Genomic DNA, 16339 nt, shown 5'->3' on the forward strand with positions numbered 1-16339 from the left:
GTGAAGATGCACGGAACTCTGAAAGGCGACACTGGCCGCCCCAGGAAAAGCCGACAGGCTCCTCGTTCCTCTCTCCTCCTGTCTCTCTGTCCCTCGACTTGCTTGTCTCTCATCCCTCTCCTCGCATTGCCTCCGAGGCTATTTTAAGGCGCGAGAGAATGCCGACGCGCTGGGTGCAACGCGAACGGAGCCGGGGACAAAGTGGAAAGAGAGAGACATGCAAAGGACACAAGAGACCGGGGTTTTCTTAAAAAGGATTTCAAACAGCACGAACGCTAACCGCTCGGAGGCTCCACGCGTGTCTCGAGCCTGGCGCTAGAGAGGCAGCTGCGCCGGACACGAGGCACAGCGCGACGTCCCGTTTGAGACGAGAAAAGGAGACGATAATCCAGATTTTGGGGAGGCATAAAAAGCAGGAACACGAAGAGAGACCCAGGCAAGGACAAAAAACGGTTAAATAAAAACCCTGTTCCAACGCGCCTTGTCGCAGGGAGAGCTGGCGGTGTGCGGGTCGCCTCGAACACCCCGCGAAGGGGGAAAAAACGGCACTTTTTTCTCTTCTCTCGGTTTTTCCTTCCTTTCTCGGGGAAGTTTTTCGATTCTCTTTTTTTGAAAGACACACCGGGTCTTGGCCTCGACACACGGGCGAAACAGCGGAAAGTTCCCACTCCGCCGCGACACACGCGGAAAAGACTCCTCGAAAACGCGTCACGGGAAAACGTTCATTTTAGGTTTTCAAATAGACATTGGCCATAAATCGGCAGTTGACCCCCACAGATCGCTTCTTTGCAGAAAATCCAACGTGATTTGTCAGCGAGAACGTGCGACTGTCCGCGCCCCGTTGGGGTGGGTGTCTTGAGAACTGGGTATTCTCCGCGCCACTTTTCTTTGCCGAGAAAATCGCGGAAAAGGGATTTCCGCACCCAGTGAACTCGGAGCATCCCCTCAGCCTTTTCTCGTGAACTCACCTGCTGAGGGGTTCTTTTTCGTGGATTCCTCGTAGAAATCACTCAACAGGCGCCGTGCCCAGTGGGGGTTCAAGACAGGCACAGACGGTTGCGGCGGGTTGAGTCGAGTGGCGAGTGCAGCTCTTCTTCTGAAGCACTACGGTTAAGCGAAAAGGAAAAAGGGAAAGTGACGCAGTCGAGAGAAGCTTTCTCGCTGCTCATCGCGCCTCAAGAACGACGAGAGACCACTGGTCAGGGGGGAAGACGAGCGGAGAGGCGCGAGCGACGACCGCTGGTTTCTCAGAAAAAGCTGCCGTTTTGACGCTGAAAATAGACACAGACAGACCAGAAGGGCCGGTGAACAGCTTCCAAACACCGGAAAACGAAACGATGAGTGCTGGATAAAGTGACGGAGGCGTCGAAAAGAGAAAAAGAGAAACAGGTTGCATAACAGGGTGCCGCGCGATTCATGCCGAATCCGACACAGCGGGAGCCGAGTTTCTGTTCAGACACCTTTGCAGCAAAACGTCTTTTTCAGCGAACGCAGGTACACCTCGGGGAAAACACAGGTTCCCGTTTGCCGTCGGCCTTCTTCGGTTACGACCTTTTGTGGAGTTTGGCGCTGCAGACCTGCCGGCGCCCTTCCTGGTCTCCTTGGTAACCGAGAGGAGCGGTGAGATCCCCTAAAAACAGCCTCTCTCTTTAAGGGAAACACAAAAACGTACACATGGGACGGTCTGCCCAGCATAAATATATATATATATATATCCATTCGTTTACTCGCACATCTCTGTATGCGCAGGCAAGTATACAGACATTTACGTTCCTAAAGGCATATATATATATATATATATATATATATGCACATTTGTGTGCGTATGTAAAGGAATAAATACGCACATACATGTCTACCAAGGGATATGTACGCATATTGTGGGTAGAAGCACATGAATTTGCACGTATGTAAAGGAATATATATAACATATATTATTTATATATAATCCAGTATGGGATGGTATGGATGTGTACACAGAGGCGTGGTCTGCTGCGTGCGAGACAAGTGTCAGCTCTCCATTCGACTACGGACAGGTTGTGATTAGTCGAAAGAGCCGAGGTCTCCGGGCATTTTTGTGATATTCTGCAATGCCGCTGCAGAAAAAGGCGATGCTCAAAACAGTCGCCAGTCCGCGGACATGCGATTGAGGGAGGGAGACGCGAAGATATGTGATGGAGGTGGGCTTTTCGTGCGAAAACCAGAAGCTAGCTCTGAGGGAGGCGTCTTCCCGAGTTGCCTGAAAGGAGGATCCTTTCCCTTCCCTCGTTTCCAAACCAAAAAGTGCTCCAAAAGCAACGCTCTCGTGATGCACGCAGCCAAGCCAATTGCAAGAGCCGACGGCGGTGCGATCGCGCCGTTTCCGGTTTACGGTTTGAGTGTATAGACACCCCGACGCGAGAGGTAGTTTGCGAAGAAACGCGCTTTTCGTGGAAACCGACACATTCAAAAAGCGTAGAGTCTCCATCGAAAAACGCAAATGATTTCTCGACTCATACCCAAACACAAGTATGCAGGCATGCTTCAAGATAGATTTCATATATCTGCATTGAAGCACTTGCCCACATGTGTCTACCCGCAGGCGCTACATAGAAATATATACATCCATATATATATATATATATATGCATAGTCACATGCGTTCAGGTCTTTGTCTGCATGCATATATTAAGAGAAAAGCCGTCCATTTCAAATGTGGATCGGTTGCAGCGTCGATCGCCGCGAAGATTTTTTTTTGGTGAGGGGATTTGCCGTTTGTGCCTCGTTTCCCTTCGTTCCTTTGAGAGCAAGGAAAAGACGACGTGCGGTAACGGCCTCTTTTCGTCTGGTCTTCGGCGACCGTTCCTCCGAGCGACAGTGTCACTTCCTTCCCTTCGACTGGGACAGAAAGCGATACAGAAAAAGCAGAGAGGCCGGATGCAAACCCGGGACGCGCGCAGCTTCTCGGAGGCTCTGAGGGCGGTGGGCCTCCAGCTGCTCTAACTCCTCGGTCGAAAAAGAGGGGAAATTCGCCCTGAAAAAACCATTCAATTTACCGAGCCAGTGACATCAAACGTAACCACAAACCCAGACGAAATATTCAACTACACCACACAGAAACAAATATATCTCTACACAGGTCCGCCCCTGCTCTGCAGTTACACCTATGCCACATATACCTATTTAGACAGAGAGAGATATAAACGTCAATAAATTATGACTGACTCGGACATATACGCATACCTATATATACAGACATACACAAATATATATATATATATATATATATATCTTCCACAGTGTTATAGTTTAGAATAGACGGTAGATGCTGTGCGCTACGGGTCGCTGCCGAGTACCTTGAATATTGGATGGAGGGAGGAATTTTGGTATCGACTTTCCCTCTGATGATTGCGGCCTCTTTTTCTTGTCCTTCAAAGTACGCGCTGTATCGACACTCGGCAGCGGTTGTGACAGCTATGGTTTCCAGTTCGTCCTCCCAGTTACGTAAAAGGCGTTCTAGAGCACTTTTGAGCCTCGCGTGTCTTTCCAACTTTTCTCTCCTCTCAGAAACCCACAGACGCCTGTCGTGACTCTCTCCGATCTCATCTTTCGCCTTCGGGCCTGTCTCATCCTCGCTCCCGCCTTCCAGCGAAACCGGTTCCCCAGTCGAAAAAGACGAAGTCGAAACAGACAGAGAGGAAGATGAAGAGAAAGAAGAGGAAGATGGAGAGGAAGACGTGTGGACAGAAGGGTGTCTGTAGCCTTCATGGAGCAGACAAAGAAGCAAAACAAGTTGAAGAGGGCGCCGGAGAAGAGGAACGAATTTTTTGATTTCTTCGTAGCCCGGACGCGAGAGAGACGCTTCACTGCCAACAGGCGTGTGTCCCTCTCTGTCGTGCGCATTTTTTGTTGTTTCCTGTTCGCTTTCGTCTTGCGAAACAGCTGAAGCCGAGAAGCACGGCAGAGACGGACACGGGGGCAGAGATAAGGACGAAGTTGAAGAAGATAAACCAGGATCAGTAGACGCTGGAAAGAAGGAAGACGGCAGAGCGGATACAAGCTCCGCTGCTTTCCACGACCTTTCAGAGGCTCCGAGCTTCGCGAGAAGATGGAGAAGAGACTTCTCGACGAGCAGCCACGGGGTGAACAAGCATATGCCTTCTGGGCAGGAAGAAACAGAGGAAGAAACAGAGGAAGAAGCAGAGGAAGGAAAAGAAGAGACCAAAGAAGCAGGAGCGGCAGACGATGGACAACACGAGGACGTGGAGGAAGGCCAGGCAGGAGCAGTCGACGCATCCGGAAAGCTGCTCGCTGAAGAGAACAGCGAGCGCCCTGTAGTCACCATCATCCGCACTCTCGCCCTCCACTGAGACGCGGGAAGATGATAAGACCTGAAGAGCGCAAACGATCGAGAGAAGAGACAGGGTACGCAGTGGAAGAGAGGAGAAACGAGCGCTTGCAGGAGACAACGTCGAAGCGTGGTCTGCAAAACATGCCCAAGGAGAGCCGTGCAGTGCAGGGACAGGCCGCGCTCACACCCTGGTGTATGTACACACGCACATCCGCAAGGAGACGAGGAAAGACGAGACGAAACTGAGGTTAACGGGTGCAGGAAGGCGACGTCGCTGAACGACTGAAGAGGAAACATGTCATCGCCGATTCGATCCACCTCTCTGTTCGCTGAACAGCGTGGAGTCTTGCTTTCCACGTCAGTTCTCGAGATTCTCGCGCTCTCGCCCACTCACCTTTTCGTTCCCGCGTTCTTTTCATCCCGCGCCTTTCCCGCTCCTGTCAGCTAGGATTCTCACCTCAGAAAGTGAAGGAGGCTCTCGGCCTTTTGTCTCCGGCGGCGCGTGCTCTCGATCCGCTCCGCATCCCGCACGATCCCGCCTCGCAGTGCGGTGTCTATACACCTGAAGTCGGCGTTGTCGGGCCGCGTCGAGAGGCGACACTCGGATCTGCTTGCAAACATGCGGTAGGGCTCTTCGACTCCCGTTTGTGTGAGGTCGTGGGCGCACACGCCAATCAGGAATTTCTCGCGATTGAGAGAGATCGCCGGCGGCAAAGACGAGGCTGTGACAGAAAACAGTTCGTTCTCACTCCCTTCCTCTCGCGTCTCACACACCGTCACCGCGGCGCGCCTCTCAGCCCCGACAGCCGTCCTTCCGTCATCCCCGTGAACCGGCTTCTCTTTTTGTTTCTCGCCCGCCTCGCTCGCGGATCTGGCCTCGGCCGCCTCACGTTGCATCGCTGCTTTCTCTTCTTTCGCGGCCTGGTGCGGCGTCCCTGCGTCGCGATGTTTTGCGTCCGTTGAGTTCGCGCTCGCGCTCGCGCACCGCGTCTTGTCTCTGAGGGCGCGGAGTGCAGCATTCCATCCTGCGAGCAGACCCATCGCGGCAGCTTCTTCGTAGCCGGTCGTGCCGATCACTTGCCCAGCGAGGAAGAGACCTGCAACCGCCTTCGTTTCGAGCGAAATGGAGAGCGACGAAGGCCACACAAAGTCGTACTCCACGTCGTAGGCGGGCGCCGACATCTCCACGTTTTCCAGTCCCTTTATCGACCTCAGAAGCGCCAACTGCGTCGCGGGGGAAAACGCACCCGACAAACCGTTCGGGTAGATCAGCGGGCTGTCGCGACCCTCCGGCTCGAGCCAGACCGCGTGCCGGGGACGGTCTGGGAAACGCAGCACCTGCACAGACACGACAGAAGAGAACGGGGAAAACGCGGCGGAAAGGAGAGGATGGGAAGGACGAGGAGAAGCGAAGAAGGATAAGACGAGAGACGAAAGGGACGACGGATACGGAGGAAGACAAGCAACTTGGGGGAGCCGACAAAGCCGGGAAGACGACACAGAACGTTTTTGAGGGAGAGGTGGGAGGTGAAACGAGGCACAAGGCTGTTCGGATGCACTGCGGCGGCCGCTCCCTCTGTTGTTCTCGCTGTGTCCTCGGAGTGGGGCGTTTGTTTTGCTCGTTACCTTCTTTCCTACCTTCGTGGCAATCGAGGGGCAGTATCTCGGCCCCAAGCCTCTTCTCCCTTCTCCGCCGGAGTGCTCGGGCAGCTCATCCAGGTGGCTTCGGACGATCGCGTGAGTCTCGCGATTGGTGTAAGTGAGATGGCAAGAAACGGTGGATGGGTGCACCTTCAGCAGGCGCGACGGCGAGTTGAGGAAAGAAAACGGCGAGGGCGAGCGATCTGAAGGCTGTTCCTGCAGAGAGCCAAAGTCGACGGAGTGTCTATACAGCCGCGCAGGCGTCCCTGTCTTGAAGCGCCCCAGAGCGAAGCCCAGACTGCGGAGACTCGCCGACAGCTCAGACGCCGACTTCTCCTGGGGAGAGCTTTCCTCTCTCCTCGCGGGACTGCAGGCGCTCCCCCTCCTGGCGGGTTTCGCTGCCTCCACCGCGTGTCTTGCGCCGGACGAGACTTTCTCCGACGCGGCCGAAGGAAGTGAAGAGGACGAAGCAAACGGGAAGGAAGAAAGACGACCAGCTTCTACAGCACATGAGGGACCTGTGGAGCATTTTCCGTTTAAGAATGTCCCCGCGGTGATAACAAGTGTCCGTGCGAAGATCTCGACTTCTTCGTCTGCGTCTGGGGGCAGTGCAGAGTCTCTGCCGTCTCGGTTCCGCGCACATCTCACACGGACGCCGACGACGCGTCTCCGCTTTCGCCCTGTTCCGCCTCCACACCTCGGCGCCCGGCCGGCTCTTGTCTCCGCGAGAAAGACAGTCTTCCTCTTTTCCCGTCGTCCTTCCTCTCCGTCGAGGTCTTCTTCCTCGGCGTCTCCCTCCGCCTGGCTAAAGCAGTCTGTTTCTGCCGACGCTTCCTCTGCGGCCCATCCTGCAGGAGAGCGGAAGCAGCTCTGCCTCATCGCGCCTCCGTCCTGTCTCTCGTCTCGTGCGCCAGTCCCCGGTCTCTCGTCCTCGACTAGCAGTGCCGTCGCCCGTCCCTCGACGAGCGCAAACTCGCCTCTAGCCACGCGATCTCGGACTTCGTTCCCGACCACGCGCTTGTAGATTTTCCGGTCGATTTGCGCGCGAACGCCCCACGTCGCGGGGCCTCGACTCGCGTTCAAAACGCGCCAGTGAATCGCCGCCTGGTCAGCCCACCGCCCGATGCCGCCTCCAAAAGCGTCCACCTCGCTGACCAGCGTACCCTTCCCGATCCCGCCGATCGACGGGTTGCAAGACAACTCCCCGAGTGTACGTACACTCTGTGTGACGAGGAGAGTCAAAGCTCCCACGCGCGCGGACGCGAGAGCGGCCTCCAAGCCGGCGTGGCCGGCCCCAACCACGCAGACGTCGAAGAGAGGAAACGGAGCCGACGAGAAGAGAGACAAAGGCCACGAAGGTGGAGAGACCGCAAGAGGAGGCGGGGCAGAAGAGGAGGAACTAGACGAAGCAGTGGACACGCGAAACGGAAAAGACGAAGAATGCGTAGAAGAAAGACGGGGCGAGGGAGATGAAAGAGGCGGCAGCCGGCGGGACAACGCGGGGAAAGAGGCAGGAAAAGACGAGCGAGGAGAGGAACAGGACAGCCAACAGGGGAAGGAAGCCAGCAGGGATGTGGACGAAGGAAAGGACAGAAAAGAGAGAAATCGGGACACGTCTGGTGTTCCCCAGCCCTTCGTATATCCATCTTCCCTTTTCTTCTCTTCCCACGGTTCCCTCGATCTTCCTCCTCGTATTCTATCCTCCACTCGCGACCGGCGGCGTGCACGTCTTCTGTCGGGCTGACGAAGCCTTGGGTCTCCTTGGGGCGTCCGTACACTCCACAGTCTGCTCTCCTCTGCGCCGTCTCGTTCCCTCGTTTCGTCTTCTTTCGACGCCACGCCGCCACAGTCGCGACTCCGCCAAGGCCTCGCTGTCTCTCGCCCTTCTCCTGGCGCAGGGGACCAATGATGACGCGCTAGCGGAGGCGAGGCCCAGCGAGGAAGCCAGAGGGAAACCAGCTTCAGAGGTGGGACGTGAAACGGATGGGGAAGGCAAGGCATCCCTTCCTTTGGGCCGAAGGGAATCGCGCGAGGTGTACGGGCACCTGCTTGGTGAGCTGCCGACACCGCCACAGCACCGAGGATAACGCACGGCTTGTCGGGGAGGACATGGAAAATGAAAGCAGAAAAAAAGGCAACAGCAAAGACCCGAGAGAGCACTGTCGCCTTTGCCTTTTCCCCTTTCCCCGTCTCCTCCCCCCCACGGCTCTCAGGTGTATGTACACCTGAACTCGGACTCGGGAGAGAGTTCATGGTCGGGGGGGGAGCCAACATGAGGCAGAGCGACGAAGGCCTACAAATAAACTAAGTCTTCGTTTCATCCATCGGCTCCATTCCTCCAAAGAGGGCCTCTCTAACGCAGAGTTGTTGACAAATCTCGCGGCGCTCCCTCTCGCACGGGGTCACCCACTCGCAGTCCCGGTGTACATACACCTCGCGCGGGTCCCGCCTGAGAGAGGGATCCGTCGGAAGAAAACGGCAGCTCAATCGTCTACAGACTGCCGCCGTTCTCCGCCATTGCTTCAATAGACGAAGGCACAAAGGAGCAAGGTGTGAAGAAGAGGGAAAAGTGCCAGTCTCATTCACGGGTTTCTTGTCACCTGTCTCTCGCACGACGCTTGACCGTCTTGAACTCTCCCTGGAAATCCCATCTCTCGTTTTCCCACGATCTTGCGTACGGCTCTGCGTCTGTTTATTTTTCGGGACGAAAACCTTTAACCGTGTCGAAAGATTACGAGAAACCTGAAGGGCCGCCTTTCTCTCTCCCTCCTCTTTTTCTCCGATCTCTGCTCCGGGAAAGCTCTGAGGAGACAGGCCTGGGACATCTAGTTTGCATGCGGACACTGCCATGCGCACCGGCGCTTCTGCACGGTGTTTCTTCTTGCGGGCGGCATACCCTGTCCCTTTTCTGCACTTCATCGAGAACGCCCCGTTTTCCAACCCGAAACTATGAAAAAAACATGCATTTCGCTTTTCGACCTCCTCTACATCACAAAGACCACGCGCAGCACGTGGCTAGTCGACCTGCAGGCCAGCCGCGCCCGCTCGCCCCGTCTCGCGCCTGTGCACCTCTTCGCGTTCTTTCCAGTCTCCCTCGTCCCTCTTGTCGAGCGTCTTTCCTCTCTGTCCCCTCACAGAAACATGTCGACGTGTGAGCAGTGAACGCTGCTCTGAGCGCCGCGCGTCTCTCCTGTCTGTCTGTCCGTCGCCGCTCTTTGTTTGTGTGTGTCCCCTCTGTCTCCCCTCCTCGGCTGTCCCCTTTCTCTCTCTTCTTCTGGTGTTTTCCCTGTCTTCTAACTTCGTTTATGCTCTTATCGTATCTCTGGGAGAAGACAAAAGATGACTTATGGAGAGACGGATATACAAACGCACCTCACCGGATAAACGTACGGCCCGCCAAAGGGAAGGAGAACAGTTGAGACAAGGGGGGGTTTTCTCCCTCGGCCAACGAGAGTATCTCCTTCTCCGCGGCTGTGTTTTCTTCTCGCGACGGTGGGGTTTTAAAACACGCGAGTGACAACTGCGGCAATTTCCCTCTCTGGCGGTCCCGCTCTTCTCTCCGGAAAAAGCTCTTCTCCCCGCGCCCCGCTTTGTGCACGGGGCCTCAGCGTGGTCTTCCCGTTTATCCTCGGCCGCAATGCGTCCTCGCTCGCTGTTCTTCTCCGCGCTGTGCAAATGCACGCGCGAGAGACCGTCCTCTCCTTCTCTCTTCTGCCTTCTCTCCGTCACGCTCCTCCTTTCTCTTGCCGACTCCTCTCTCTGGCTCTCGCACCCTTCCCTCGGTGACTCCTCGGCCTCGTTCCTCCTCCCCGTCTGCGAGGCCTCCCAACATCCCTCTTCCTCTTCTCGTGCTTCGCCTTCTCCATCTCCTTCCCTTTCTTCTGCACCCTTTCCTGTCGCTTTTGAGCGCGCGACCGCCTGGGGGGCATATCGGCCGGCAGCGTATTTTTCTCTCCGTGCCGCGACGCATGCACGCGGCTTCCTCACAGGCCTCGCGTGGGGTGGCGAGGGCATCGTCTCGTCCACAGCTTTGCACTCGGCGCTCGCACACGCCTCGCACCCCTCGGGCCTCGCACAGACTTCCCCAGACAGCGAAGGCGCGCGCCTCGCCCCAGGCGCGCCGCAGGGCGAAGATCCTCTGGAGTGGGAGAGGGCGAGACGGAAGCGAGAACAGGTTCACCACCTCATCAGGGATGAGGACATCCTGGACGACAGACGCTGCAAGGGGGGGTCGAAAGGCGAGAGCGAGACGACCGTGGCTGTGGATGCATGCACGGAGGGAACGCAGTTCCAGTGGAAAGAACACGACGGACTCTTTTACGGCAGCCAGGACATCCTGCACCGGCGACGCGTTTCTCCGGGGGCGCGGCCCGTGGACACGGAGGACTTGAAGATTCGAACCACGTTCGCCAAGCATCCCGTGCACGCGGACAAAATCTTCTCCTTTCGGCTCTCGGCCTCAGTCGAGCGCGGCGAGCGCGGCCAGGCCGCAGAGCGAAACCAGGCCGCGACGGTCGCTTCCCTCTTTGTCTACTTCACGTCGGAAGACGAAGATTTCGCCGTGTTTCTCCACCCGGACACGAAGCGCCAGAAGATACAGGCGGCTCGTCGCCTGTATCTTCTGGGGCGCGGAGACAGCGCTGCGGAGGACCTCTTGGCCGTGGTCGAGACGAAGCTGCAAAGGCGCGAGCGCGGCGAGGGCGAGAAAGGAGACAGAGACGCCGCGTTTGGGATCTTTTTCGGCAGCTCGCTTCTGTCCTGTGCGGCGACCCAGGCGTGGGATGCCGCCTCGCACATTGAGCACCTGCTGCGCAAATCGCACGAGAAGCCCGCAACCTCGAGAGGCGAGGGGCTCGACGCGTTTCGCCACCTTCCCAACGAAGAAGAAGAAGACGCGAACTTCTTCGCGCTGCAGGTTCTCGGGTCGGTTCCCGCGAAAGCTGCAAAAGAACACAGAGACGAGACAGACGAAGAGGACGACGGAGACACCTGGGAGGAAGAGGCCGAGGAAGACGCACTCGTCATTGACGTTCACGTCTTCACCGGTGGCATTCTGGGGAAGGGAGACGCGCGGATCGACGGCGCGAATCCACGCGCCCAGACCTCGGCTCCTGGCCGTCCGCAACAGGCAAACAGCCGCTGTGACTTTGACTGCCTGTCTTCTCTATCTATTGAAGAAATCGACAAGCGCATCCAAGCGTTCCTCTTCAGTTCTTCCTCTCCGTCCTCTCCCTCGTCGCTCTCTCCCTCTGCTTCCTCTCCCTCGTCGCTCTCTCCCTCGTCTTCCTCTCCCCTGGGTGGTCACCTGTCCTACCTCGCTCGCCTGTATTCGCGTCTTTTCCATCTCCACCTCGAGGCGACCTTTCCCGGACCTTCGCCGCTCGCGCTGCGTTCCGCGATGATTTCGAATCTTCTGGGAGGGCGCGGCTTCTTCGCGGGAAAGCTGCCGGTGTCTCCAGCTGCGCATGAGGCGGCGCCGCTCGAGTCCCGGGACGAGGAGGAGCAGACGGCCTCTGAGGGAGAGCGGCCGGCGAAGCCAGAGCACGATGCACCGGGGAGGCTTCTGGGCGACCTCGCGCTCTTCTCCTTCGTTCCCGCCCGAATGAAATTCCCACGTCCTTGCCTGTGGGATGAAGGCATGCATGAACTCGTCGCCCTCGAGTGGTTCCCCCTCCTCGCAGCACAAAACCTCGTCTCGTGGATGCAGATGCTCAAGACTTCCGACCAAATCTACCCAGGCAAGTCTCGCCTCTTTCTCCTCTCTCGTTCTTCTTTTCTCTCGTTCGGCTCCTCTCTCTTCCTTTCTCTTCGCCTCTGCCTTTGTCTCGCTTCCTCTCGGTTTCGTTGCAGGTGTGTTTTTGCGTGTCCGTGGTGGAGCTTTCGCCTGGCCTCGCGTCCCTCGCTGTGTCAGGCGCGTTGTTCTCGCGCGCGGAACCGCCTCGTGGCTCGGGAACGCCTGAGCCCGTTCGTGTCCTCTTGCCTCCAAATTCTTGTCGCTCCGTTGCCTTTCTCGAGTTCCCGCTTTTTCGAGGCGGCCGTGCCTTCTTCTGTCCTCTCCCCGCTTCCGCTCGTCTTCCCCGAGTCGTCTCCCGGTCGCAGTGTCGCCTCTTTTCGAGGGGACCCAAACCGACCCAGTCTCTGTCTCTCTCTCACTCGTTCGGTGTCTCTGCGGCCCTCCCCACTCGCCCACTTCTCGCACTCTGCGTGTGAGTGTCGCCGTTCCCGCACCTCCAGTTGTCCTGTCTCGCGTTCGCGCTTCAGGTTGGTTGCCGCGTGAGCTCGTGCTGAACAGCGAAATGGCTATGGGCATGCCGCCGGCGTTCCTCGTGCAACATCCTGAAGCGGGGAATCCGCCGACGCTAGTTTTCGCGCTCGAGAAACTCGTGGATATCGCCGCGCAGGCGCCGAGGCTGCGTCACCCGCTCTTCCGGCTGCTGACTCAGAACCGCCTTCCCTCGCGGGACCAGATCGAGGGGATTGCGGCTCTCGCGGTCGCTGGGGGAAAACGACGCGGCCAGAGCGAAACCAAACGCGGCGGCCAGACCCCCGCTTCGCTCCTCTCGGAATTGGTCGCCCTCACAGACGGACCAGACGGAAACTCCTCGGCGGAGGCGTCACTCTCCACAGTCCTCGCAAACTGCATCCAAGCAATTGCTCCTCTCCTCACACAATGGATCAACTACTACGTACACATGCACACAACAATCATTGACGAAGCTCCAAACACCTCTTCTTCGCCCACCTCCTCGTCTTCTGCGCCCACCTCCTCGTCTTCTGCGCCCACCTCCTCGTCTTCTTCGCCCACCTCCTCGTCTTCCTCGCCCACCTCGTCTTCTTTGCCAACTCCTCCTCCCTCGTCTTTGTCTTTGCTGTTGGATCCTCGACGGTATCCAAAGTGGCACGAGCTGCCGCCCTCGGCCCCAGCGGCTTCCTTCAGCAGCGGGTTGGACGACTTTCCTCGTCCACTCCAAGTTTACGACAGGGCGGAAGAAGCGGAACCCCCTGCAGCCCACCTCGACCTGCACGTGTGGTTTCTCGGTCTCCTGCGAGGAGCCGAGCGCGTCTGTGCATTTCTGGAGAATCGGACAGCCGGCGGACCTCGGGACACACAGCGCACAAAGGAAAGCAGAGCCTGCCGAGAAAGTGAGCCGACCGAGAAGGCTGTCGAAGCCGAGAGGGGGAAGTAGCGAGAGCGAAGGACCGGGATCCCAGAGACGCGGAAGTCTCGAGCGCACTGTAGCCGACGGCGAAAACGTCCACCTGTCACGCCACACGCTCAAAAAATTCGAGTCATAAATTGTTGATGAATCAACATTCGGGTATTTTTAAAGCTACCCAGCACGCGTTCTCCCCCATTGTCTCTGCTTCACGTTTCGTCCCCTAGACAGCTAAGGTGGAACAAATCGGCGAGAGTCTCGTGATTTTGACGGTGTCGCTCTGTCGCCTTTTCTGCGTCGCCTCGTGCACTTCTCGCCCTCGCCGCCTCACCGCTCGTGGGCACGTCGCGCCTTTTGTCTTGCCTCTGGTTTCTCAGTCCAGGCTTCCTGCAAGTGCATTTGGACAGGTCACCCGCGCAGCATCAGACTGTTTTTTTCGACGCCTGCAGAGACGCAGTTACATATATATATATATATATATATATATATATGTATATATATATATGTGTTTTGTGTATTCGGAGACAGGGAGACTTGCCTTGAACGCCACGCACTACGACAGGTTTGTTTTCTGTGCTGTTTGCCAGCGTATGGACCAGCTCTCGCTTCTCTCATTGTGAAGCTGCTGGGTGTCGATACACCCCAGTCCGTCTTCACCTCCCTCCTCGTCTCCGACTCGTGCTCCGCTCCTTCCTCTGCTGGAGTGTGCAACTGGAGAGTGCAGCCGCCGACAGCGTCGAGTCTGTACTTGCACGCTGCCGGGATCCTCGTGGACTTTGCGACAAAACAGCCGCTTGTGAAGACAAGACGCGAGGACGAGCCTCAGCGCCTCGTCCCCGTCCCGGTGTGGCCGTGGAGAGAAGACGGAAGGTGAGGCTTCACCCCAGTGTCTGCCCCTCCGTCATGCCTACAGATCAGTGCGCTGGAATGCCCCTCCAGCACTCTCTCCATATTCAAGTGTAAATATATATATATATATATATATATATATATATATATGTGGGCGTGTGGCTGTTTTCAAGACGGCCGATCTTTGTCGCGTCGGACGCTTACTGCTTGATTAGCCTGTTTCCCTGGCTTTGCCCGTTTCTAGTTTTCGATGGCCTCTCGTTTCATCGGTGTTTCCTCTCCACGCGATTGGACTTCACCTTCACTCTTTCTCACCTCCTCGTCCCGGGTATCGCCTTGCGCCTGTGTTCTCTCGCTTCTCTTTCTCTCCCTTCTCTTCCTCTCTTTTGTTCACTGTCTCTTCGTATTTTCCTCTCTCTTCTCTCCTTTTCCTTCTAAGCTTGGTCTCGCCTCTCTTCATCTTTCTCTTCATCTTTTCCTCTTCTCGGTTTCTCTGTTCTTTCCTGCAGGTGCGGCCGGGAGTTCCCGATCGCGACGGGTCGCCCCGCGCTGTGCAACCCGCTCTCTGCGAGCCCGTGCTGCTCGGCGGCGGGGTTTTGCGGGGCGTCTCAGGAGTACTGCGCATGCGCTTCTTGTTTCCGCACGCCGGCGCTCACAGAACGGCGGTTCTGGGGCTACGAAGCCGTCGGACCCGCGCCCTCGTCCTACGTCGGCGTACCGTCGCTGCTCCCCCTCGCCCTCGGCCTGCTGCCGTGGCGCGGCCACCTTCCCTTCCTCGTGGCTTCGGGCCCAGAAGGCGACGCGCGCGCGGCGCGACCGGCGGCGAGCGGAGACACCGGAGACGCGCGCGAAGCAGGGGACGTGCTTCTGCGCCGAGTCATGGACGTGGCTGAGAATGAAGAGCTGGGCTTCTCCAGTGCGTTCGGCCTCCGTAGCCTGCGCAAAGGGGACGCGCTGTACCACCAGGCGAGCGACTACTGGCGAGGCGACGTGTGGATTCACATCAGCGCCTTTGTTCTGAGCGGCATTCGACGCTTCTATTTGAACGGCCTGACTGCGCGGGAGATGCAGCCCGGAGACGAGAGACACACGGCGTTCTTGAAGAACTTTTACGCCACCGTGCGAAGAAGAGTGCTGCTGACCGTCGAGAGAGAATGGGAGAGAAAGCAACAATTCTACGAGAGATACAGCGACATCGACGGAACCGGCAAAGGCCCTTTCCCGTTCGCCGGCTGGACGACCATGTACCTTTTGCTCCTCACGGAGAAATAAAGACAACGCAGAGCGCAGCGACGGGCAAGGCGAGAACCGCCGCCCAGAGAAACCAGACAGAGAAAACACTAGGCGAGCAGAGACCGACGTTTGGGGGGAAGGCGGGGGGGGGGGGGGGGTTAGTGCGTTTTCGACCCGAATCCGCTTTTGCGAGATGTGTTCTCTCGGATACACACGCCGTGCTTTTCACATCCACAGCGTTCGTTGACATGGCACGTGCAGATTCGCAGAGAGGCGTATCGCTGGCGACAGAAAAGACTGCTCAGACACTAGCAGGATCACTGCTCTCGCGCTGGGAGTCTCGGAACCCCTCGTGACGAGAAACGTTCCCCGAGGAGGCGACGCTCCGTTGCGAGGCTCTTCCGTCCGTAAACCTCTTTCCGCCTCTCGCGCGCGGCGCGCCTCTCTGCGGGAACCTGCGTCTCTCTGTCATTCGTCTCTGATCGCGCACGCCCGCGCGGAGTTGAGCGCTGCTCCAGCGAAGCCAGGCGCCGCCGCTGCAACCTTCAAAGGCCCAAATTCACCCGCGTCCAAAACGGCCGCGATTTCAAACCGGCCACGAACTCTGCAGAGAGGACCGCAACGTCCTCTGTGCTCTAATCGGCGGATGCATATGCACTTGCACAGATATCTACATAGATATTCATATTTATATATATATATACATATATATATATATATATTGATATAAGAGAAAAAGCGAGAGCGGAAGTCGATATCTATGTGTGCGGGTATGTGATCGCTTTTGCAGTGTCCTCGCGAAAGAGCCTTCATGTTCCACAAAGGCTTCGCTTCCTCTGTTTCCCGATTCGAAACGTTTGAGGTCGAGAGCGGAAAGCGAACACTCCTGCGCATGCGGCTTCCGTAGTAGCGAAAAACAATGTCGCCTTGCAGATTCCTCCGCCACAGCGGCAATTTCAAAACAAGGGCGCAGGCAGATGGTTACAAACACGAATCTACACATTCACTCAGATCCAAATATGTGCATGCATGTGTACGTGCCTGCAGGGGAGGGATCTCTGTCCGTCTGTTCGTGGGGATCCGCATATAAGCCGACACGCTAAGCAGGCCGTTTAGAAGAAAGGCATGT

General features: G+C 57.1%; 2 protein-coding genes across 2 annotated transcripts; one reads left to right on the forward strand and one right to left on the reverse strand.

Annotated features, from left to right (window-relative positions):
- Positions 1 to 4323: 4323 nt before the first annotated feature.
- Positions 4324 to 8865, reverse strand: NCLIV_017330 (tRNA uridine 5-carboxymethylaminomethyl modification enzyme GidA, related; the record flags this gene model as incomplete). Its single annotated transcript, XM_003881925.1, has 4 exons — positions 4324 to 4462; positions 4788 to 5668; positions 5969 to 7370; positions 8828 to 8865. The coding sequence occupies 4 exons, from the start codon at positions 8863 to 8865 to the stop codon at positions 4324 to 4326; spliced, it is 2460 nt and encodes an 819-aa protein (XP_003881974.1).
- Positions 8866 to 9608: 743 nt separating this feature from the next.
- On the forward strand, positions 9609 to 15249 carry NCLIV_017340 (hypothetical protein; the record flags this gene model as incomplete). Its single annotated transcript, XM_003881926.1, has 4 exons — positions 9609 to 11821; positions 12264 to 13114; positions 13716 to 13998; positions 14487 to 15249. The coding sequence occupies 4 exons, from the start codon at positions 9609 to 9611 to the stop codon at positions 15247 to 15249; spliced, it is 4110 nt and encodes a 1369-aa protein (XP_003881975.1).
- Between the last annotated feature and the right edge of the window lie 1090 nt (positions 15250 to 16339).

Source organism: Neospora caninum, chromosome VI (genome assembly GCF_000208865.1).
Source record: "Neospora caninum Liverpool complete genome, chromosome VI".
NCBI lineage: Eukaryota > Apicomplexa > Conoidasida > Eucoccidiorida > Sarcocystidae > Neospora > Neospora caninum.